This window comes from Sphaerodactylus townsendi, linkage group LG03 (genome assembly GCF_021028975.2).
Source record: "Sphaerodactylus townsendi isolate TG3544 linkage group LG03, MPM_Stown_v2.3, whole genome shotgun sequence".
Lineage (NCBI taxonomy): Eukaryota > Metazoa > Chordata > Lepidosauria > Squamata > Sphaerodactylidae > Sphaerodactylus > Sphaerodactylus townsendi.
This window is the reverse complement of record NC_059427.1, coordinates 146,287,675-146,311,867: the sequence shown is the minus strand read 5'-3', so window position 1 is coordinate 146,311,867 and position 24,193 is coordinate 146,287,675. Positions and strand designations below refer to the sequence as shown.

Genomic DNA, 24,193 nt, shown 5'->3' with positions numbered 1-24,193 from the left:
TAGACATTGGCAGAGGCCAAACCCCAGGAAGGTATGAGCATGTCTTGCTTCAAGGTAAATTACCAGGTCATTTCTGACCCATGGGGTGTTGTCACATTATTATTATTATTATTATTATTATTATTATTATTATTATTATTATTATTATTATTATTATTATTATTAATTGTATTTATAAACCGCCCTCCCCCAAAGGGCTCAGGGCGGTGAACAAAATAAATAGATAGAGCACAGATAAAATCAGTAAATAATCATTAAATATGGTTCTATATGTTAAAATCAACCCCATTAAAATGCAGCATCCTAATCAAATATACTGATGGCGTCCTACTAGAAATCCCCTAACAAAAAGGGGGGGAGGGGAAGGGGAGAGAGGGAACAGCAGGGTCCACAGATGTTATGAAAAGGAGGCGGGGGGGTATCAGCGGCCGGACTCCCCAAAAGCCCGGTGGAACAGCTCCGTCTTGCAGGCCCTGCGAAATTCATTAAGATCCCGCAGGGCCCGCCAAGCTAAAGGTAGAGCGTTCCACCAGGCAGAGGCCAGAGCTGTAAAAGCTCTGGCCCGAGTGGAGGCCAGCCGCATCATTGAGGGGCCAGGGATCACCAGTAAATTTGCCTCTGCTGAGCGCAGAGGCCGATTTGGGACATGTGGGGCATGTGGGGACATCACAATTTTTACTGTTTAGGGGGTGGTTTGCCATTGCCTGCCTCAGTTATTTCCACTTTACCCCCTGCAAGGTGGGTACTCATTTTACCAACCTTGGAAGGAAAAAAGGCTGAGTCACCCTTGAGCCAGATACCTAAAATTGACTTCTGTGGGATCGAACTTGGGTTGTGCGCGGAGCTTTGACTGCAGTACTGAGGCTGACTACTCTGCGCCATGGGTATCTTGCCTGGGCCAGCAAAGTACCTGGAATCAGCCCTTGTATCCCCCTCAAAGGCAGTGATTAAGGGACTTCCCACCCCTACAGCCTCTGGAATGGGAAGCATTTGTTTGAAAAGGAAACATCACAAGAAAGGTGTCCTTAGTTTCTACTCAACAACTTAGTTTTTTCCTGCTCCAATAGCATTTTTAAGTAACGCCCGTCGCCCTCTTTTTGGCTGCAGAGAAGTATATCTTGTGTGGCGACGAGACTTATGCCGTGCTCCACCGCTTGGCCAACAGCGGCAAGAAACTCTTCCTGATCACCAACAGTCCGTTCAGCTTTGTGTGAGTTCATATTTCTGTTGCAGGGCCAGGCCTTCTCCTAGGCTAAGAGGGGCCCCTTGTGTGTTTTGAAATTCCTCTGAAGAAATGCCAGTAATGGGTCACAAGTTTAAAATTGCACGATGATCATTCTTTTCCAATCCAATCAGTATATCTCTGTGACTGTATGCATAATCTCATTTGAAGATAATGTCAAAACTCTAAATCTGAGGCCTTGTGAAATAGCAGTCCCCCCCTCCCCCCTGTAAGGGTCTGGCACTCCGATCAACAAACGAGACTCATGAAGATTTCAAGAGCTTTATTGGAACCCTATCAGCCCAAGGCTCAGATAGCCAAAACTAAAGTTTGGCTCTCTGACCCCTGGTATACACCTATAAGAAAGAGCCTGCTGGATCAGACCAGAGTCCATCTAGTCCAGCATTCTGCTACTCGCAGTGGCCCACCAGAGACCTTTGGGAGCTCACATGCAGGAGGTGAAAGCAATGGCCTTAAGAACATAAGAACTAGCCTGCTGGATCAGACCAGAATCCATCTAGTCCAGCATTCTGCTACTCGCAGTGGCCCACCAGAGACCTTTGGGAGCTCACATGCAGGAGGTGAAAGCAATGGCCTTAAGAACATAAGAAAGAGCCTGCTGGATCAGACCAGAATCCATCTAGTCCAGCATTCTGCTACTCGCAGTGGCCCACCAGAGACCTTTGGGAGCTCACATGCAGGAGGTGAAAGCAAGGGCCTTCTGGTGCTGATGCTCCCGAGCACCTGGTCTGTCGACTTCTCCTCCATAAATCCAAGCCCCTTTTAAATTCAAGCCCCTTTTAAAGCTATCCAGGTGAGTGGCCATCACCACCTCCTGTGGCAGCATATTCCAAACACCAATCACACGTTGTGTGAAGAAGTGCTTCCTTTTATTAGTCCTAATTCTTCCCCCCAGCATTTTCAATGGATGCCCCCTGGTTCTAGTATTGTGAGAAAGAGAGAAAAATGTCTCTCTGTCAACATTTTCTACCCCGTGCATAATTGTATAGACTTCAATCATACCCCCTTCAGACGTCTCCTCTCCAAACTAAAGAGTCCCAAACGCTGCAGCCTCTCCTCATAAGGAAGGTGCTCCAGTCCCTCAATCATCCTCGTTGCCCTTCTCTGCACTTTTGCTATCTCTTCGATATTCTTTTTGAGATGTGGCGACCAGAACTGAACACAACTGAACTGAACTGAACTGTAATTTGCTCATAATATCAGTCTGACTCATAATATCATAATATCAGTTCCCATAATATCAGTCTGACAGAGAATGGTGTGAACAGAGACATTGTTTAAAGGCAGGCGGTTCACTCCGGAAGGCAGATAAGAGTGGACGGTTAAGCAAGGGGAGACCTCCTCAGTCTCGAGCCACGCATGCGCGCGCGCGCGCGCACACACACACACACACACGGCCCTGCCAGAGGCCCTGTGGTGCTCTTATATACTCTGAGGAAAACAGTGGTTCTATTGAAGTGTTAATCTTGCTTAATCATGCGGGGTTGTGTGATTTCCTGTCCCAGTCTGTTCGACATTCTGGTGGCTGTTCACGGTGGCCCCTGAGTGTTGGTTTGCTGCTCCCCCCCCCTCCCCCGCCATCCCCATTTCAGACTTTTGCACAAAGCTTTCTGAATTAGAAAATCGCATGTGAAATTTACTAACTAAATTTACTACTAATCCACAGAAATGTATTAAAGGTACTGCATACTATAGGGGAGAATAATGTTTTTCCGTTACATGAGTAGTAACTGAATCTTGGGAATCTCTGCTTTGCCTGTGGAGTCCACATCCTAGTTTCAGAGGAACAGCTAGTTTCAAATCTACAAGCACCTTAGAAACATTGAGGGGGAGGCGTAAACTTTTGAGAGTCGAAATTTTCTTCGTCAGATCCCCAAGACCTGTAAATCCCTTTGTGAAGTTGAGACAGTCGTCGCAAAGAAAGAAGTCAGGTGTAATGCAAAATATAGTGAGTTTGATTAGAAGTAGGGGAGAAATGCTTAGGGGGCGAAAACCAATCTCTGTAGTGAATTGGCCAGATTCTTATCTCACTATTACTCACAAAAAACTTACACCAGTGATGGCAAACCTTTTTGGGACCGAGTGCCCAAATTGCAACCCACAACCCACTTATTTATCGCAAAGTGCCAACACGGCAATCTAACCTGAATGCTGAGGTTTTAGTTGAGAAAAAATGGTTGGCTCCGAGGCGCATGTTACTCGGGAGTAAGCTTGGTGAAGCATCCGTTCAACGCTTCAAATGGGTGAATCACGACCCCAGGAGGGTTTACTCAGAAGCAAGCCCCATTGCCAGCAACGAACTTACTCCCAGGTAAAGGATCGTGCCCAGGCTAGCTAGATGTGAGTATGGGGGGGGGGTGATTTTCCGCCCCCCCACATGATGAACTCTGTGCACGTGTGCCCACAGAAAGGGCTCTGAGTGCCATCTCTGGCACCCGTGCCATAGGTTCGCCATCCTTGACTTATACTCTTTTCCCCCTCCCCTTAAAAGCGTTGTCCTCTAAGGTGCTTCCAGACTCAAATCTAGATTTTGGACAGATACTCCCAACTGCTATACCGCTCTGGCTCTCTCGAAACTTTGAAATCAGAAGAGGGGTAGATGAAGGCAACTTGCATAGGCAGCTATTCTTTGAGCAGTAGGGTGGAAAATAGAGGGGAGTTTATTTTTATGTGCAATATTTTTAAATGGCTTGGCAGCACCTATGCTTACAGCGTTTCCCCACTTACCTGCTGCTGCGCGCTACTCTCCCCCGGCACTTCCCACTACAGGGGCGGCGACAACGCAGCTGCCCCGACACTGTCGCGCCCCCTCAGCGCGCGACATTCCTGGCGCTCCTCAAAATGGCGCCTTTTGATGACCCCGCGCAGAGCCCGGCGCCTTTTGATGACCCCGCGCAGATTTCTGGCGCACTCCTGGGCTTCCCCACGAGCGCAGGGTCGTGGGGAAGCCCGGGAGCGCGCCAGAAATGACGCGCACTGGGAGTAGCGCGCAGCAACCACTCACCCAGGTAAGTGGGGAAACGACCTTAGTTGTGGGAGCCAAGTGTAGCTCCGTTCCCAAGTGCCCGTGATCTCTGTTCTCAGAAGGCATCGATCTTTGGTAGCAGAGTGCCCTCTACTGTCAGTTGTCATTAGGAAGAAGAAGAGTTTGGATTTATATCCCCCCCTTTCTCTCCTGTAAGGAGACTCAAGGTGGCTTACAAACTCCTTTCCCTTCCTCTCCCCACCACAGACACCTTGTGAGGCAGGTGGGGCCTGAGAGAGTTCTGAGAGAACTGTGACTAGCCCAAGGTCACCCAGCAGGAATGTAGAAGTGCGGAAATACATCTGGTTCACCAGATAAGCCTCCGTCACTCAGGTGGAGGAGTGGAGAATCAGACCCGGTTCTCCAGGTTAGAATCCACCTGCTCTTAACCACTACACTGGCCCTCAGGATCACTCCGTCTTTCTCTTTTGTCTCTCCTCCCCAGGGACAAAGGTATGAAGTACATGGTGGGTAAAGACTGGCGGGACTTCTTTGATGTGGTCATTGTACAGGCAGACAAACCTCATTTCTTCAACGATTGTGTCAAGTGAGTATGCGCCAATGTGTTGTCTCATTTTCCCAAGACAGAAAAAAAATGTGTAACAAATGCCCACCTTGGTGAATATGACAAACGGTACTTTTTGCAAATTCTGATCTGGCTTTTGGTCCACCTTCCCCTCTCATTGTGCCTCTTGCTGACGTTGAGATAGTGAGCATTTAGGTTGTCTTAGATCCCCTTGTAGTTAACATTTTTTAACCACGATGTAAACTTGGATAGCCCAATCTCATCAGTCTTGGAAGTTTTGGCACACCTCCAGAAACGATTCCTGGCCTTCTCCCTGGTCCTGGTGATGTTTATGTGTTTTTATTGAAGTATTTTATAAGTTTAAATGTTGCTTTTAATTGTTCAGGTGTTTTAATGCTTTCATGTTCGCCATATTGGGAACAGGAAAAAGAGTTTGGATTTATACTCTACTTTTCTCCACCGTAAGGAGTCTCAAAGAAGCTTACAAACTCCTTTCCCTTCCTCTCCCCACAACAGGTACCTTGTGAGGTAGGTGGGGCTGAGAGAGTTCTGAACGAATTGTGACTAGCTAAAGGTCACCCAGCAGAAATGTTGACAATCATTAAGTGTTGTACTTTATGATTCTTGACAAATGTATTTTTCTTTTATGTACATTGAGAGCATATGCACCGGAGACAAATTCCTTGTGTGTCCAATCACACTTGGCCAATAAAGATTCTATTCTATTCTATTCTATTCTATTCTATTCTATTCTATTCTATTCTATTCTATTCTATTCTATTCTATGTAGGAGTGGGGAAACACATCTGGTTCACCTGACAAGAGTCCGCCGCTCATTCGGAGGAGTGGGGAATTAAATCTGATTCTCCAGATTATAATCCACCTGTGCTTAACCACTACACCACGCTGTCAGCACTGGTTAATGCTTGGATGGGAGATCACCGTGGAAGCCCAGGTTTCCTACGCAGAGGCAGGCAGTGGCAAAACACCTCTTTTTGTCTTTTGCCTTCACCTGGCTAGCCAGATCTCATCAGATTTCAGAAGCCTAGTAGTACTTGGATAGGAAGAGAAGAAGAAGAGTTTGGATTTATATCCCCTCTTTCTCTCCTGTAGGAGACTCAGAGGGGCTGACAATCTCCTTGCCCTTCCCCCCTCACAACAAACACCCTGTGAGGTAGGTGGGGCTGAGAGAGCTCCGAAGAACTGTGACTAGCCCAAGGTCATCCAGCTGGCTAATCTGAATTCCCAGATAAGCCTCCACAGCTCGGGCAGCAGAGCGAGGAATCAAACCCGGTTCCTCCAGATTAGAATGCACCTGCTCTTCACCACTACGCCACTGCTGCTCCTACCACCAAAGAAGACTGGGGTTGCTACGCAGAGGCAGGCAGTGGCAAGTCATTTCTGTATCTCTTGCTTCTAAAACCTCATGGTACTCTTGGGGTTGCTAAGGGCTGGTGAATATGCAAAGTCTGAGTAATGAGTGGAGTAATAAGCTAAATTGCTCTGTTTTGCCAAATCAGTGAGTTATGGCCTTAAAAGTTTATACCTATTTTCTCTGTGAATCTTAAGTTGCGACTTGTTTAGCAAAAAATTATGTTCAAGATATACGGGACACCACATCAACTGTTTAGTGAAGGAATGAGTAGAGTATCTAATTTGGGGTTGTAACTCACCGGACATGCTCCTTGGACATATATTTTGGGCATGTAAATTCATTCATTTTTTTCAGGGAAGAAGTTACTACTCATATCAATTTTATATTAGAATGTTTACTGATATTTGAGGATGTCCATCTACTTTTAAACTGTCTGGTAGAGGCAAATGGTCAATGAAAATAGATCCTCCGTTCCCTTACTACGGCTAAAAGACTTGTATTACAACACTGGGAAAGATAAAAAGGCCGTCTTTGGTCAATCAATTAGTTGAGACCTTAGAACTCTATCAGTATTTGAACATAGGGCATATAGACAGCAATTCCGCATGGTCTTGTTTTTAGATATTTGGAAACCATTTATAGATCTTCCACCAATGGGGTAGTCGTTAAGAGGGATGGACTCTAATCTGGAGAACCGGTTTGATTCCCCATTCCTTTACATGAAGCCCGCCTGGTGGCCTTGAGCTAGTCCCAGTTCTCTCTGAACTCTCAGCTACCTCACAAGGTGGGGAGGGGAAGGAGTTTGGAAGCTGCTTTGAGATTCATTATGGTGGAGAAAAGTGGAGTATAAATCCAGACTTTTCTTCACTGTTGTGATATCTTTGTCTTTATTTTATGTATATTCTACTTCAGTCTTTTTTTTTCCGAAGAAAATACAAAGAGAGTGGAAAGAGTCCACTGCAACTTGGTGGCAAACAGATTGCCCTGATTTGGATGGCCCAATCTTGCATCTTGAAACATAAGCGGGTCAGCCCTGGTTAGTATTTTAGTAGGAGACCACCAGGGAAGTCCAGGGCTGCTACGCAGAGGCAAGCAACGGCAAACCACCTCTGCACATCTCCTTGCTTTGAAAACCGTACTAGGTTGCCATAAGTCAACTTATGACTTTTTAAGAAAACATACCGTATATACTCATGTATAAGTCGAATTTTTCAGTGTAGTCGACCCACGTGGTCAGCGCAAGAACGAGACGAGACGCGGAGATAACATCTGGTGGAGATCGCCAGCAGCGGGAGCGCGGAGGTCCGTGTTCCTAGCGAATCTCCCGCGTGCTGGTTCCTGGCACCTTTTATTGTGATTCTATTGGGGGGCGTGTAGAAGGGAGGAACGGAGGGAGTTCCGGGAGAGCGGGAGGTCGGGAGATCATCATGTGATGCATGATCTCCACCTTCTGTCTTGAGGAGAAGAGCGTAAGCGTCTAAACTAATCCTCACCTGGGGAGCGAAGACCATTGTCCCTAAGCCCGATGACTGAGCCAGATAGTTCATGACCCGTGACTCATACGGGGTTGAGGAGTGGGGGTGCGGTGCGACCAGAAGGCCGTAGGTCCGTTGGTGTGCCAACGTTCTACTACGGTGCTGCTGGGTCAGCAGTGCATTACTACATCTCCTCCTTTTTTACATTTTAGAAAAGGGGGACCGAAGTGCTAAAGGGGCGATTTAGGGGGACGCTTGTCTCCTCCGCTGTTTGGTCGAGTTGACCGAGCTGCTTGTGCAACATTAGAACTTGGTTGCGGGGCAGGGGAAAGTCGAGGGGCTTCTTACACATGTTACAGGCAATATTAGACATACATAGAACGAAACAAGATCCGATAATGAGGCATACAATTAAACCAATGCAGAGCTGTACAATAGCACTTAACCATCCTCCCGGCAGCCAGCTCCAGAGGGCTGACCACCATTGGGGCAAAACATCATACTTCAGATTAGATACAACTTCCTGCAATTCGCGCACTTTCGTATGAATCAATTGGAAATTATCCAGAGATTAAAGCAGCATATGCATTACGTACATTTTCACGCTTGGTGATGCAGCAACAATAAGTAATCAATAGCCGACACGATTATCTACTAAGATCGCTAAACAGCCAGTTCCTGCTACTTTCGGAGGCCAGGGCATCCAGAGCGGTGGAGGTAGAGTTGATAGACTTCGCATGGGGACACAGGCCAGAGCGGCCCGATGGTCTTGAGTGTTACATGAAACAAGTCCGGGGACTCCCACAAGGGGTATCGCAAAGGAAACTATACTCGCGCAGCACAGAGCATGGCGATAAGCTCCCGACAAAGGGGGGTCGAGGGGAGGGGCGGAGCGGCACCGGTGCTTGGGCTCCCGAGGTGAAGCCTGATACAAAACAATGGTGAGGCGGCGGTAGAGAGTCCCAACAGGCAGATAGGCGGGGAATGCAACATGACATCACGAATACGATAACTTCTAAAAATTAAGGCATGCAGTAGCTTCAATAATCAGTCGGGTCATGGTACTCAACAATTGGTGGAGATGCGGCTCCAATAGGCATAAAGGGGCGAGGCATGAGACGTGCGTTGGCAACAATATATGCAAGACATTACATGTTTGTAGATAGGCGACATCATATAAATGAAAACAATAAACATAGCTAAGCAATTTACATAGGCTAGATGTAAGGAAGGAAACCTTCCCGTGGTTGCATAATTGTCCAATGCATGGCTCTTGCTGTTTGGCTTCACCAAAACTACAGAAGCGATGGCGTTAAGAGTCCATGGGTTTCTCTCAAAAGCGTAGGGAGAGCTACTGATAGTCTTTAGCATTGCAGGTTCCAGTGACTCTCCCACGAGCAAGGTTGTGAGAGAAGAAGTGTTCCAACAATTATTCAAGCGGCTGAAAACAGGCGGAGAGTTCCAAGGGTTAACCTATCAGGAATGTTCCTGGATGCAATTCCAAGTTTCCGACAGGGTGCGACAGAAAGGGAGAGAGAATGGCGGCTGTAGATGAGGGAGCAGCGACACACAGGCGTCAACCTTTGAGCTATAGCTGGCCCAGGCTGCCTGCCATTCCCCCGGGGGGGGGGGGGGCAGCGAGGGTTGCAATCTCCGTGGAAGAATGGGTGTACGGGTTCCAGAGAGGTCCCTCCCATCGTGGCCCAGGCTGGGGGGGTGATGGGGCTCTCTCAGCAGGCTGGCCCGGGTCGGGATCCTCCAGGGAGGCCCCGCTCCATCTCCGGGATGGGACTGGCCTGGCATGGCGAGCTGGACTCCTGTATGGAAGAGAAAAAAAAACAATGACGCTTTTCCCCCAGGGGTTTTGCGTGCTGTGGAGTTAGTTCTTATAGATGACAATGGAAAGCCTGAGCCCTGAGTGGGGGGGGGGGGTAGACAATTTTGATAGAGAATAGAGAAAATTACTTTGGATATATGGTCTGCTGGATGAGACCTTGATTGGGTCAATAGGGGGGGGGGGAACTACTCCCCTTTCTTTCGTTTGTTTTAGCCAAGCTTTCCTTAGGTGCAGTTGGCCCATTCCGATAACGATCACTTGCAACACTTAAAGCGTACACAAGACAGCGAATTGCCCGAAGGCTTAGGAGAAGGGAGAGGTCACAACCAAGATGCGACAGCTTAAACAATTCACAATTATAGTCATATATTATTATAGCATTCACTTAGGAAGGATTTAGAGAAAGATGCAAAGAAAACAGTTCCTGGGCTTGAGGTTTGATCACACGGAGCAATTTGAGAGGGGTTTGCAAGAAAAAGCCTTTTGTCGAATCCCAGATCACAGAGGTGGGGTGCGTCCGCCCATGAGAGAGAAGGGGGGGTGTGCAGAAAAGAAGGCGGGGGGGGGGAAGGGTTTGGAAGTCAGCTCTACCTTCCCCTCCTGTAAGGAGACTTTAGCCGGTTTGGGCTCGCTTCCCTACCTTCACTGTGGAGGCTGTGTAAGATAGGTGTGGCTGAGAGACCCCCACTTGGCACTGTGACTAGCCAGGGAGCTTTCAGCAGAAGAAATGTGGGAACATGAAAATGATTTTGGCTGCATATGCTTAACTTGCGCCCGCGCCAATGTAGCGAGTGTAGAGCTCAGATGAATGACGAAGGAAAAAAGGTTCTCAAGGAAAGGTTTGAAGAAGAGTTTTGAGGGTTTAAACTAAGATGGAAGCATTACAGAGCAGGTCCCATCGGCCTCCTAGGGAGCATGCACGAGCTGCGTCCTGTTTAAGGTTGATGCTGTAATGGGTGAAGCCAGCACCAGGCATTGACACACACATAATCAAAAGGAGAGAAGCTTTAATTGAAGCATAAGAGCATAGCTTAGAAGCAATGGACAAATCCCACTCTGATGAAGGGAGAAAATTTTAGGGGTCTCTTGAAAGGGGGTAAAGACATACAAGAGCATATATATAGGCATACAGAAGCATAAAGTAATGAGGGAGGATTGCATCTCTGATTTGAGGTCTTGCTCTCTGGATCTTTAGGCGATTCCTTTGCAGGCTGTGATCCTGCTTTCCCTGAAGTGCAGACGACTTTGCTGCCACTGGGAGCTTTGAGCTTAGGAGCTTTGCACAGGCTCAGAGGCTCACGAGATCTGATTTGATCCTTACACAGCTGCTTGTAGTTCAGTGATTGTGGACTCTGCAGAGATTTTGAAATCACGTGCCTCTGGCCTGTGGCACTGGCGGAGAACATGGTGACTTTGGAAATAGAAGGGGTTAACTAGAGCAGGAAGTATATGAAGTAGAGGGGGAGCAAGCAACGAGATTTAGATTAGCTGAACTTAGATCAGACTTCGAGTGAAAGCATAGGGGCAGGATGTCCGGATGAACTTGGCAGTTCCTACTTGGGATGTTTGTCCACACCTGGATGTGGATGGCTCCCTGGTGCTGATGGAGTCGATGACCCCTGGGATGATGAACAATCCCTGTTCCCACGAGCAGAAGCTTTTGGCAAGACCAGCCCAATGGTCTCCGTGGGGATAGGATCACTACTTGAACTGGAGCAGCGAAGATCTCGTGGGGAAACTCCGGGGAAAGGGTTTGAGATCGCAGACCTTGGTTCCGGGCTGGGGAGATGCACCAGTGCGGGCAGCACTTCCCAGCAGGCTTTGGGAGCACCTGGTGCTGAGACCTCCCTGGGGAGTCTTAAGCCCTCTCTGGAGACCCCCCCCTCCTTTCGGGCTGTAGGCCCCCCACCCGGAGCAGTCTACAGTCCTTGCGGAGGTGTCCTGGCTTGGTACAATTGAAGCACTTTCGTCTCGGGGCTGTCTCAGGGCAGCGGAGAGGGCTGTAGCAGCTAGAAGGCTGGCTTGATGGGCGAAAGACCCGATGTCCTAGCAGAAACTTTGAGCTTATGTCGGCCAGTTCAGGGTTCCTACCTAAGCCTATGACTTCTTCGCGACACTCAGCGGAGGCGTTCTCTTTGGCGAGGCGCTTAACAGAGTTAGCCCACAAAGGCCTCCTCGGTGTAAACCTACCTTTTGAGAGCTTCCTGGAGCCTGTTCACAAGCTTCGACATAGGGCTCTTGGGGTTTTAGGATGGTGGAGAAACTCAGGGTTAGCTGGCAGCGGCATTAGAACCTTGATAAACGCCATGTAGAAACTCAGAAGAAGCTGACATTAAGAAGTCGGCCTCAGGCAGGACAATCTGATCGTTAAGGGTTGGTGAAGGCATGTCGAAGCCGTAAAGCTTCTTGTGGCCGGTGTAGGCGCCGCCATAAGTGGCTTCACCCTATTTGAAGCACTGCTGGCCCGAACTTCGCTTTCCCCAGATCACAAATTGTGCAGAACTCCAGGAGCATCTGGAAGGTGGTTTTCCAGTCGTCCGGAGTCATTAAGTGATTCCCTCGCGATTGCCTCCAACATGCCTCTCCGCACGTAGGGAGCTAGTGATTCCTACGTCCCTTGTAACTTTCGCGGAACTCGGTGAGGATATTATAGCTCAAGGGGCGGTACTTTCGACAACCCGCCCGAGGTATACCACCCTCCCCCTCGGTATCTGTGGAAGTGGGCCGGGCAGACTGTCACGAGGATATCAGCATAGATCTTCCGTCCAGGGTTTCTTTCTTTTGCAGATCGTGGCTAATGCGGCTCTGCGAGAGTTTTGAAACCAGCGCCATTAAATGGCGCTGTGGAGTCTCTTGATGGCTTCGAGAAAATGAAAGCGGAACAAGGGGAGGGGGCGGCTGAGCAGCGGGAGAATTTGAAAGGGGCGGAGGAGCAAAGGGGCAGAAGGAGGACAGGCGTCCAATTTAGCGGATAGAGAAAATTCCGGGGTTGAAATTGAAGGTGAAAGATCGAAAGGAGGGCGGCCTACAGCAAGGGAGCCATAGGTCTGCAGGCTGATGGCGACATAACATTGTCTCCACGTCAGTAGCAGTGACATCGGCGCGCGAGGCTCTGTGCGAAGAGTGCGCCCGATGTTTTCCCAGTCCTTTCCCAGTCCCAGTCCAGTGTACCATGGACACTGAGCTTCAATCTCCTCAACCAATTTGCGCAGCTCCAGCTATAACTACGGGGGGGACCCTGCCGCATTTCCTTCGCGCTTTCAGTTCGTCAGCGTGCTTATGCTTAAGCCCTGCTTTTGCAAGCTCCCATACTCACTGGTGTTCCGTCGGGCGAAGGGGTGTCCTAGGGCGCGATGTCTCTGGATCGCGCCCGATCCAGAGGACGAAGCGATACCGCAACGGTGGTCCCTGGATCGCGCCCGATCCAGCCGGACTTCGGTATCGCTTGACCCTTTCCCGAAGCGACGGAGTGGAAACGGGTGGAGGTTCGAGGATTCCCGGGTTTTGGCACCAGCTTGTAGTGGAAGCCCGTGGTCAGCGCAAGAACGAGACGAGACGCGGATCCCCCCCCCACCCCCCCCCCCCCCCGCCCCCCCGCCCCCCCCCCCCCCCCCCCCCCCCCCCCCCCCCCCCACCCCCCCCCCCCCCCCCCCCGCCCCCACCGCCCCCCCGCCCCCCACCCCCCCCACCCCCCCCCCCCCCCGCCCCCCCCCCCCCCCCCCCCCCCCCCCCCCCCCCCCCCCCCCCCCCCACCCCCCCCCCCCCCCCCCACCCCCCCCCCCCCCCCCCACCCACCCCCCCCACCCCCCCCCCCCCCCCCCCCCACCCCCCCCCCCCCCCACCCCCCCCCCCCCCCCCCCCCCCCCCCCCCCACCCCCCCCCCCCCCCACCCCCCCCCCCCCCCACCCCCCCCCCCCCCCACCCCCCCCCCCCCCCACCCCCCCCCCCCCCCACCCCCCCCCCCCCCCACCCCCCCCCCCCCCCACCCCCCCCCCCCCCCACCCCCCCCCCCCCCCACCCCCCCCCCCCCCCACCCCCCCCCCCCCCCACCCCCCCCCCCCCCCACCCCCCCCCCCCCCCACCCCCCCCCCCCCCCACCCCCCCCCCCCCCCACCCCCCCCCCCCCCCACCCCCCCCCCCCCCCACCCCCCCCCCCCCCCACCCCCCCCCCCCCCCACCCCCCCCCCCCCCCACCCCCCCCCCCCCCCACCCCCCCCCCCCCCCACCCCCCCCCCCCCCCACCCCCCCCCCCCCCCACCCCCCCCCCCCCCCACCCCCCCCCCCCCCCACCCCCCCCCCCCCCCACCCCCCCCCCCCCCCACCCCCCCCCCCCCCCACCCCCCCCCCCCCCCACCCCCCCCCCCCCCCACCCCCCCCCCCCCCCACCCCCCCCCCCCCCCACCCCCCCCCCCCCCCACCCCCCCCCCCCCCCACCCCCCCCCCCCCCCACCCCCCCCCCCCCCCACCCCCCCCCCCCCCCACCCCCCCCCCCCCCCACCCCCCCCCCCCCCCACCCCCCCCCCCCCCCACCCCCCCCCCCCCCCACCCCCCCCCCCCCCCACCCCCCCCCCCCCCCACCCCCCCCCCCCCCCACCCCCCCCCCCCCCCACCCCCCCCCCCCCCCACCCCCCCCCCCCCCCACCCCCCCCCCCCCCCACCCCCCCCCCCCCCCACCCCCCCCCCCCCCCACCCCCCCCCCCCCCCACCCCCCCCCCCCCCCACCCCCCCCCCCCCCCACCCCCCCCCCCCCCCACCCCCCCCCCCCCCCACCCCCCCCCCCCCCCACCCCCCCCCCCCCCCACCCCCCCCCCCCCCCACCCCCCCCCCCCCCCACCCCCCCCCCCCCCCACCCCCCCCCCCCCCCACCCCCCCCCCCCCCCACCCCCCCCCCCCCCCACCCCCCCCCCCCCCCACCCCCCCCCCCCCCCACCCCCCCCCCCCCCCACCCCCCCCCCCCCCCACCCCCCCCCCCCCCCACCCCCCCCCCCCCCCACCCCCCCCCCCCCCCACCCCCCCCCCCCCCCACCCCCCCCCCCCCCCACCCCCCCCCCCCCCCACCCCCCCCCCCCCCCACCCCCCCCCCCCCCCACCCCCCCCCCCCCCCACCCCCCCCCCCCCCCACCCCCCCCCCCCCCCACCCCCCCCCCCCCCCACCCCCCCCCCCCCCCACCCCCCCCCCCCCCCACCCCCCCCCCCCCCCACCCCCCCCCCCCCCCACCCCCCCCCCCCCCCACCCCCCCCCCCCCCCACCCCCCCCCCCCCCCACCCCCCCCCCCCCCCACCCCCCCCCCCCCCCACCCCCCCCCCCCCCCACCCCCCCCCCCCCCCACCCCCCCCCCCCCCCACCCCCCCCCCCCCCCACCCCCCCCCCCCCCCACCCCCCCCCCCCCCCACCCCCCCCCCCCCCCACCCCCCCCCCCCCCCACCCCCCCCCCCCCCCACCCCCCCCCCCCCCCACCCCCCCCCCCCCCCACCCCCCCCCCCCCCCACCCCCCCCCCCCCCCACCCCCCCCCCCCCCCACCCCCCCCCCCCCCCACCCCCCCCCCCCCCCACCCCCCCCCCCCCCCACCCCCCCCCCCCCCCACCCCCCCCCCCCCCCACCCCCCCCCCCCCCCACCCCCCCCCCCCCCCACCCCCCCCCCCCCCCACCCCCCCCCCCCCCCACCCCCCCCCCCCCCCACCCCCCCCCCCCCCCACCCCCCCCCCCCCCCACCCCCCCCCCCCCCCACCCCCCCCCCCCCCCACCCCCCCCCCCCCCCACCCCCCCCCCCCCCCACCCCCCCCCCCCCCCACCCCCCCCCCCCCCCACCCCCCCCCCCCCCCACCCCCCCCCCCCCCCACCCCCCCCCCCCCCCACCCCCCCCCCCCCCCACCCCCCCCCCCCCCCACCCCCCCCCCCCCCCACCCCCCCCCCCCCCCACCCCCCCCCCCCCCCACCCCCCCCCCCCCCCACCCCCCCCCCCCCCCACCCCCCCCCCCCCCCACCCCCCCCCCCCCCCACCCCCCCCCCCCCCCACCCCCCCCCCCCCCCACCCCCCCCCCCCCCCACCCCCCCCCCCCCCCACCCCCCCCCCCCCCCACCCCCCCCCCCCCCCACCCCCCCCCCCCCCCACCCCCCCCCCCCCCCACCCCCCCCCCCCCCCACCCCCCCCCCCCCCCACCCCCCCCCCCCCCCACCCCCCCCCCCCCCCACCCCCCCCCCCCCCCACCCCCCCCCCCCCCCACCCCCCCCCCCCCCCACCCCCCCCCCCCCCCACCCCCCCCCCCCCCCACCCCCCCCCCCCCCCACCCCCCCCCCCCCCCACCCCCCCCCCCCCCCACCCCCCCCCCCCCCCACCCCCCCCCCCCCCCACCCCCCCCCCCCCCCACCCCCCCCCCCCCCCACCCCCCCCCCCCCCCACCCCCCCCCCCCCCCACCCCCCCCCCCCCCCACCCCCCCCCCCCCCCACCCCCCCCCCCCCCCACCCCCCCCCCCCCCCACCCCCCCCCCCCCCCACCCCCCCCCCCCCCCACCCCCCCCCCCCCCCACCCCCCCCCCCCCCCACCCCCCCCCCCCCCCACCCCCCCCCCCCCCCACCCCCCCCCCCCCCCACCCCCCCCCCCCCCCACCCCCCCCCCCCCCCACCCCCCCCCCCCCCCACCCCCCCCCCCCCCCACCCCCCCCCCCCCCCACCCCCCCCCCCCCCCACCCCCCCCCCCCCCCACCCCCCCCCCCCCCCACCCCCCCCCCCCCCCACCCCCCCCCCCCCCCACCCCCCCCCCCCCCCACCCCCCCCCCCCCCCACCCCCCCCCCCCCCCACCCCCCCCCCCCCCCACCCCCCCCCCCCCCCACCCCCCCCCCCCCCCACCCCCCCCCCCCCCCACCCCCCCCCCCCCCCACCCCCCCCCCCCCCCACCCCCCCCCCCCCCCACCCCCCCCCCCCCCCACCCCCCCCCCCCCCCACCCCCCCCCCCCCCCACCCCCCCCCCCCCCCACCCCCCCCCCCCCCCACCCCCCCCCCCCCCCACCCCCCCCCCCCCCCACCCCCCCCCCCCCCCACCCCCCCCCCCCCCCACCCCCCCCCCCCCCCACCCCCCCCCCCCCCCACCCCCCCCCCCCCCCACCCCCCCCCCCCCCCACCCCCCCCCCCCCCCACCCCCCCCCCCCCCCACCCCCCCCCCCCCCCACCCCCCCCCCCCCCCACCCCCCCCCCCCCCCACCCCCCCCCCCCCCCACCCCCCCCCCCCCCCACCCCCCCCCCCCCCCACCCCCCCCCCCCCCCACCCCCCCCCCCCCCCACCCCCCCCCCCCCCCACCCCCCCCCCCCCCCACCCCCCCCCCCCCCCACCCCCCCCCCCCCCCACCCCCCCCCCCCCCCACCCCCCCCCCCCCCCACCCCCCCCCCCCCCCACCCCCCCCCCCCCCCACCCCCCCCCCCCCCCACCCCCCCCCCCCCCCACCCCCCCCCCCCCCCACCCCCCCCCCCCCCCACCCCCCCCCCCCCCCACCCCCCCCCCCCCCCACCCCCCCCCCCCCCCACCCCCCCCCCCCCCCACCCCCCCCCCCCCCCACCCCCCCCCCCCCCCACCCCCCCCCCCCCCCACCCCCCCCCCCCCCCACCCCCCCCCCCCCCCACCCCCCCCCCCCCCCACCCCCCCCCCCCCCCACCCCCCCCCCCCCCCACCCCCCCCCCCCCCCACCCCCCCCCCCCCCCACCCCCCCCCCCCCCCACCCCCCCCCCCCCCCACCCCCCCCCCCCCCCACCCCCCCCCCCCCCCACCCCCCCCCCCCCCCACCCCCCCCCCCCCCCACCCCCCCCCCCCCCCACCCCCCCCCCCCCCCACCCCCCCCCCCCCCCACCCCCCCCCCCCCCCACCCCCCCCCCCCCCCACCCCCCCCCCCCCCCACCCCCCCCCCCCCCCACCCCCCCCCCCCCCCACCCCCCCCCCCCCCCACCCCCCCCCCCCCCCACCCCCCCCCCCCCCCACCCCCCCCCCCCCCCACCCCCCCCCCCCCCCACCCCCCCCCCCCCCCACCCCCCCCCCCCCCCACCCCCCCCCCCCCCCACCCCCCCCCCCCCCCACCCCCCCCCCCCCCCACCCCCCCCCCCCCCCACCCCCCCCCCCCCCCACCCCCCCCCCCCCCCACCCCCCCCCCCCCCCACCCCCCCCCCCCCCCACCCCCCCCCCCCCCCACCCCCCCCCCCCCCCACCCCCCCCCCCCCCCACCCCCCCCCCCCCCCACCCCCCCCCCCCCCCACCCCCCCCCCCCCCCACCCCCCCCCCCCCCCACCCCCCCCCCCCCCCACCCCCCCCCCCCCCCACCCCCCCCCCCCCCCACCCCCCCCCCCCCCCACCCCCCCCCCCCCCCACCCCCCCCCCCCCCCACCCCCCCCCCCCCCCACCCCCCCCCCCCCCCACCCCCCCCCCCCCCCACCCCCCCCCCCCCCCACCCCCCCCCCCCCCCACCCCCCCCCCCCCCCACCCCCCCCCCCCCCCACCCCCCCCCCCCCCCACCCCCCCCCCCCCCCACCCCCCCCCCCCCCCACCCCCCCCCCCCCCCACCCCCCCCCCCCCATGTTCAGGAACTACAATTCCCATCAGCCTCTGTCAGCATGGCCAATTGGCCATGCTGGTAGGGGCTGATGGGAATTGTAGTTCCTGAACATCTGGAGAGCCGCAGGTTCCCTACCCCTGCTCTAGTTGAACCACTTCAAGGATATTGAGAACCATTAAACAACACTAGTACATTCATTCATAGCCTAATGGAGTAACACATAGCATGTTTTGCTCTAAATGGTTACAGAAACTTCATTTAGTTAATACTGGATTATGACTAAACTGCTATAGGCTATTGCAGTATAATCCAAAGGTTAACAAAAAGCTATAACATCAGGAAAATAATTCTTAAGAAACCGTTAAAAGTTTATCCCTTCTGTGTGACTAAGGTGTTACCAAGGATTCGAACACACAGGGAATTTACAGGTGCTGCCTGGTATCTTCTGCATTCCAAAACAGCCATTTGTCTTTCCTTTGAAGAGAGGCAGTCTGGGGTTTCCTGCTGAGCGATGTTGTGAATTGCCCTATTCAATCGGTATGTCCTTGGTGCCTCAGCATAGTGCAGTTTGTGATGTGCTTGACTGAAACACTGGTTAACTGAGACCTAGGCCAAGAATCCATTAATATGATTTTTGTTGCAATATGACTACTTCTGAGCCTACAATTATGGTACTTAATGCAAGGTTATTTGACAGCGCATAATATGAAGATTTCTGAGGCTGCATCATCTCCAAGTGATAAGAATACCAAACTAAATAATCCAATGGGCTGATCTGTCCCCCGGTGCAGTTCTACAATAAATATATGTAAAACTAGCGGGCCCGGCCACACGTTGCTGTGGCTGAGTCTGGTGAAGTGGAAAAAAAAGAAAAGGGGAAGCGAACGGTTCGAACATGTGTCATTGCACAATGCTTGCAAGGGAGGGGAGGGGCACTCCGCTCCCTCTCTCCCGTTCCCTTACATAGCACCCCACCCCGTCCCTCCCTAACGTTCCCCTTCCTCTGCTAGGGTGGGTGGGCCATGTCAGGTGGCGGACTCTGTCTCTTTCACTCCCTTCCCTGGTGCACAAAATTCATTACCCAGCTTTAAAACACGCTTGGGAGGCATGAGCTACGTTGTGTTCAAATTTCAGAGTGTTTGGTCCAGCAAACCCCTGGACCCTCCCTCACCTTCCCCTTCCTCCGATATGGTGGGTGGGCCATGTCAAGATGGTGGGCCCCATCTTTTTCACTCCAGATGGCAGCGGTTTTCAAGGAAGGCATGGTTGTTTTCCTTGTATCAGAGGGTGTTGCTTTGACGGCCAGCAGATGGTGCTGTTGCGGAACAGAACTGTGGTTCCAACTGTCACAAGTGTGGCATGTACACAATAACTGGCACAGTTGTGACATGTACACAACAGGAGGTGTGGAAACAGTATGGAAACCTGGTCGCACGCGAATGCGACGTTGTGTGAAAATTTCAAAGCAATCGGTCCAGTAGTTTGGGAGATTACCTGTCAGCAGAAAAACACACTGATAGATTTTTATATATATAGATAATATGTATTACAGCATGTTTATGAAGAGCAAATGAAAGCTTGGTAGGCACCTTGAGTGTTCAATAAGGGTTTGTTTGTTTTTAATTATCGGCCGAAAATGGGTGCAAGCCATTTTGATTACTGGATCTTTGCGCGCGTAAATCAGTTCTGGCTTTGTCCAGGGAAGATCCACAAGCTGTTGATTAAACTGCTGTTTTACACAAGAGTTTGTCTCAGTCTTTGGGGTTCTGACAGTATCACACGATTAATTGACCGTGGGGAATCGGCCACTCAGTGCTGACAGAGCAAGGTGCTTCATGTGAGTGTTTTCTTTTGTACCTTCCTTTTGTTTTGATAGGGTGGAGCCTCCTTGGAGGCTGGCAGCCATAGCTGGAGTGGAAACAGGTTTCTCTGGATTTTTGAACGCTTCATTTTCTTCCTCCCTAGGATCTCATGCTGCGCCACGGCTGGCGCACGGGGGCCATCGTCCCTGAGCTGGAGACGGAGACGAAAATGGTGAACACTGAACAGTATTCACAAGCACTCACCTGGCTGCAGGCCTTAACTGGGTTGTTGGAACGCATGCAGGTAGGGGCGATGGAGCAAGAGTTTCGCTGTTTTACTGGGAATGAGAAGGGGGGTGAGCACTCCTGAGGACTGTGGGGTAGGGAACGCTCCAAACCAGCATTGCAAAACAAGTGCCCTAAACACCAGTCAATACGCTTGCTTGCTTCATTTTTACCCTGCCTTTCTCCCACTGGGGACCCAAGAGGCTTACGTTGTTCTTGCCCCCTCTATTTTATCCTCACAACAACCCTGTGGTGTAGGTCAGGCTAAGAGCATACAACTGGCCCAAGGCCACCCAGCAAGCTCTGGGTCTCCCAGGTTGTAGTCCAACACTCTTAACAACCTCTGCACAACAGAGCGCCAGCGTGGTGTCACAAAAAACCTACCTCACAGGGTGTTTGTTGTTGGGGGGGGAAGGATATTGTCAGCTCTTTGAGTCTTTTTACAAGAGAGAAAGGGGGGGTATAAATCCAAACTCCTCCTCCTCCTCCTCCTCCTCTGCTTGGTTGCCAGAGGGCCGAAATGGCAGGTACCTACAGAAATTGTGTTTCGCTGCTTTTGAATGCCTGCCTAACTAGCTGGTTTGTTCCTTTCAAAGATGTACCAGGACGCGGAATCTCAGCAGGTGCTGCAGGACTGGATGAAAGAGCGGCAGGAACTCAGGTAGCCCATCGTGGCTTCTCCTTTCTTCTGGTCTCCATTTTGGCTGCCCTTGATCCAGGCTGGCGAACAGTCGCTTGCCAGGTCACCTGGTGGAAGGCAGGGCTTGCCTGTGGTTGTCTGCCAAAGGATGCATTTGCCCATCGGGTGGCTTTGATGGGACAGGCAAAAGGAAGTACTTCCTCACACAGCAGATAGCTCAACTGCGGAACTCCCCTCCGCAGGATGTGGTGATGGCTGCTGATTTGGGAAGGTTGAAAAGGAGAATAGGAAAAATCAGTGTGGTCTCGTGGTGAAGAACAGATGGACTCTAATCTGGAGAACTGGGTTTGATTGCCCAGTCCTCCACATGAAGCCTGCTGGGTGACGTGGGGCCCAATCACAGTTCTCTCAGAACTCTTCAGCCCCACCTCCCTCACAAGGTGTGTGTGGGAGGGAGCAGCAGTGGCGTAGTGGCTAAGAGCAGTGGCTAAGAGCAGGTGCACTCTGATCTGGAGGAACCGGGTTTGATTCCCAGCTCTGCCACTTGAGTTGTGGAGGCTTATCTGGGGGATTCGGATTAGCCTGTGCACTCCCACACATGCCAGCTGGGTGACCTTGGGCTAGTCACAGCTTCTTGGAGCTCTCTCAGCCCCACCCACCTCACAGGGTGTTTGTTGTGAGGGGGGGGGGAAGGGCAAGGAGATTGTGAGCCCCTTTGAGTCTCCTGCAGGAGAGAAAGGGGGGATATAAATCCAAACTCTTCTTCTTCTTCTAGGGAGGGGAAGACAAGGAGTTCTCAGTGGCTTTGAGAAAGGAAAGGGAGGAATAATTATGCCAGTCGCTTGAGGAGAAAAGCAAGCTATAAATACTATTTTTAAAGATGAGGTGCTTTTGGAGAATTGGGTCTCAGTCCCTGGAAGAAGTTGATTTTTTTTCTTTCTTCTGTCACCTGTTAACCTCTTTCACCTGAACCTCAGCAGCTTTGGAAGAAATTATTTTCCTACCTCAGCCTTGCCCGTTTCATCGTGTTGAACTTGTAAACGAAATTCATGGCTTTCTGTTGGCGGTCTTATTCTTCAGAGACTCACAAAGGGTTGTCTAAGGCCCTTCCCCCGCTTACCTTAAGCCGCGCGCTACTCTCCTCAAGTAGCGCGGGGTCCCCCGGCACTCCCCACTACAGGGGCGGCGACGACGCAGCCGCCCCGACGCTGCCGCTCTCGCGCCCCCTCAGCACGCGGCATCCCTGGCGCTCCTCGAAACGGCGCCTTTTGATGCGCGGGGTCGTGGGGACGCCCGGGCGCGTGCCAGAGATGCCGCGCGCTGAGAGTAGCGCGCAGCAAAGGGCAGCAAAGGTAAGTGGGGAAACGCCCTAAGAACCAAGTAGGTCTATAACAGAGGTCGGGAACCCGTGGCTCCCGAGCCGCAAACGGCTCTTTGCCACTTGTGGTGCGGCTCCCGGTGTGGCTGCCCCTTTCTGCAGGGGAGGGGAGAGAAAAGTGGTGCCAGCTCCACCGGGCTGCTGCTGGGCGCTCCCCGTTCAAATGGGGAGCGCATAGGTTGGGGGGGGAGAGAAAAGTGGCGCTGGCTCATGGATTCTTCAAGCAACACACTATAGTTGTTTTATACAAAGCGTAAAGGTAAAAAAACAAAATACGCAGTGTTATCTTCATTTTAAATGTCAAAAAGTATTTGCGGCTCCATGTGTTTTCTTTTCCGTGGAAAATGGGTCCAAATGGGTCTTTGAATGTCAAAGGTTCCCGACCCCTGATCTATAACATGGGGACCTGAGGATGTGGGTTGCAGTGGCGACATTGTAAAACTACAACTGCCCTGCCTGTGTGTGAGGATTGTGGTTTATTTGTTAAGTTTTGTTTGTTCTCGATGGGCTGGAGATTTGGCAACTGAAGCAGCTGCCCACCGCTCTTGTTTGCATTGTTTTCCTCCGCGACAGCCTTGCGCTGAACAAGTGACCCAGCCAAGTGTGTTTGCATTCGAAGTACCTGGGAAAGAGCACGTCCGACCTTTGTGATTAGTTTGAAAATCCCGGAGCGCGGTTCCTTCTCAAACCAGAAATTGTTTTAAGCAAGAGATTGCTTGGTGCAGGAAAACCTTAATCCCTGCGGCTGGATGAGAAAGAGGATTTTTGCTTGTTTGAAACTGGTTTGGCTCCACTGCTTTGCTGCTACAATCAACAAAATTACAGTTGGCTCTTTTTCTAATGAGTGACAACATAAAAAGTCATGTGTTAATAGCACAATGCTAAGCAGAGTTAGAACCCTTAAGAACATAAGAACTAGCCTGCTGGATCAGACCAGAGTCCATCTAGTCCAGCACTCTGCTACTCGCAGTGGCCCACCAGGTGCCTTGGGGAGCTCACATGCAGGAGGTGAAAGCAATGGCCTGCTGCTGCTGCTGCTGCTCCCGATCACCTGGTCTGCTAAGGCATTTGCAATCTGAGATCAAGGCAGATCAAGATTAGTAGCCATAGATTGACTTCTCCTCCATAAATCTGTCCAAGCCCTTTTTAAAGCTATCCAGGTTAGTGGCCATCACCACCTCCTGGGGGCAGCATATTCCAAACACCAATCACACGTTGCATGAAGAAGTGTTTCCTTTTATTAGTCCTAATTCTTCCCCCCAGCATTTTCAATGAATGCCCCCTGGTTCTAGTATTGTGAGAAAGAGAGAAAAATGTCTCTCTGTCAACATTTTCTACCCCATGCATAATTGTATAGACTTCAATCATATCCCCCTTCAGACGTCTCCTCTCCAAACTAAGAGTCCCAAACGCTGCAGCCTCTCCTCATAAGGAAGGTGCTCCAATCCTTCAATCATCCTCGTTGCCCTTCTCTGCACTTTTTCTATCTCTTCGATATCCTTTTTGATATCGAAGTTTTGATAACCCTTCCAAGCCTCCTGGTTTCTGTGGACTTAGAATGGTTTATGTTTAGGGTTGCATTGCATAGCAGTCTTCCAGTAACTGTGGTATAAAAATTTATTTATTTATTTAAAGCATTTATTAGCGGCCTTTCTCCCCTGCAGAACTGGAGACAGCTTAACAATATAACTGAAACATCAAACATGCAAACAAGACCACAATTTAAAACCTGCCACAAACCTTCCGAGATATTGAGGTTTGGGTAATATATGCAAGTTTAGCTGTGAATACTTTAATTTAGCTGTTAAAGTATAACTAAGCAGGACTTGATCATCTTTAACTTGATGGTTCGCAAGTTGCTGAGCACGTTTGCCGATCCGCTGAACCAGAGTCGAGGACTATTACAATCTGTAAATTGATGAATGCTACTTTTACTATTAGTTCGGTATTTACAGCCACTCTTAAATCCTCTCGGTCTCGAAGAATGATTGGCTCCCCCTCGGTGCAGAAAGATGTTCTTTGGGCGCTGAATAGCCCTGGCCTGAGTTTCCTTTTTCTGTGTGTACCGA

The 24,193-nt window shown here is 58.0% G+C and overlaps 1 protein-coding gene across 1 annotated transcript in view; it reads left to right on the top strand.

Annotated features, from left to right (window-relative positions):
* LOC125427903 (5'-nucleotidase domain-containing protein 2-like) overlaps positions 1–24,193 on the top strand; it is a 54,208-nt gene that overhangs the window by 27,008 nt on the left and 3,007 nt on the right. Inside the window, 5 exon segments of the mRNA XM_048487470.1 lie at positions 1,108–1,210; positions 4,714–4,815; positions 18,502–18,556; positions 19,985–20,125; positions 20,703–20,767. Coding sequence (XP_048343427.1) covers positions 1,108–1,210; positions 4,714–4,815; positions 18,502–18,556; positions 19,985–20,125; positions 20,703–20,767 — 466 coding nt within the window.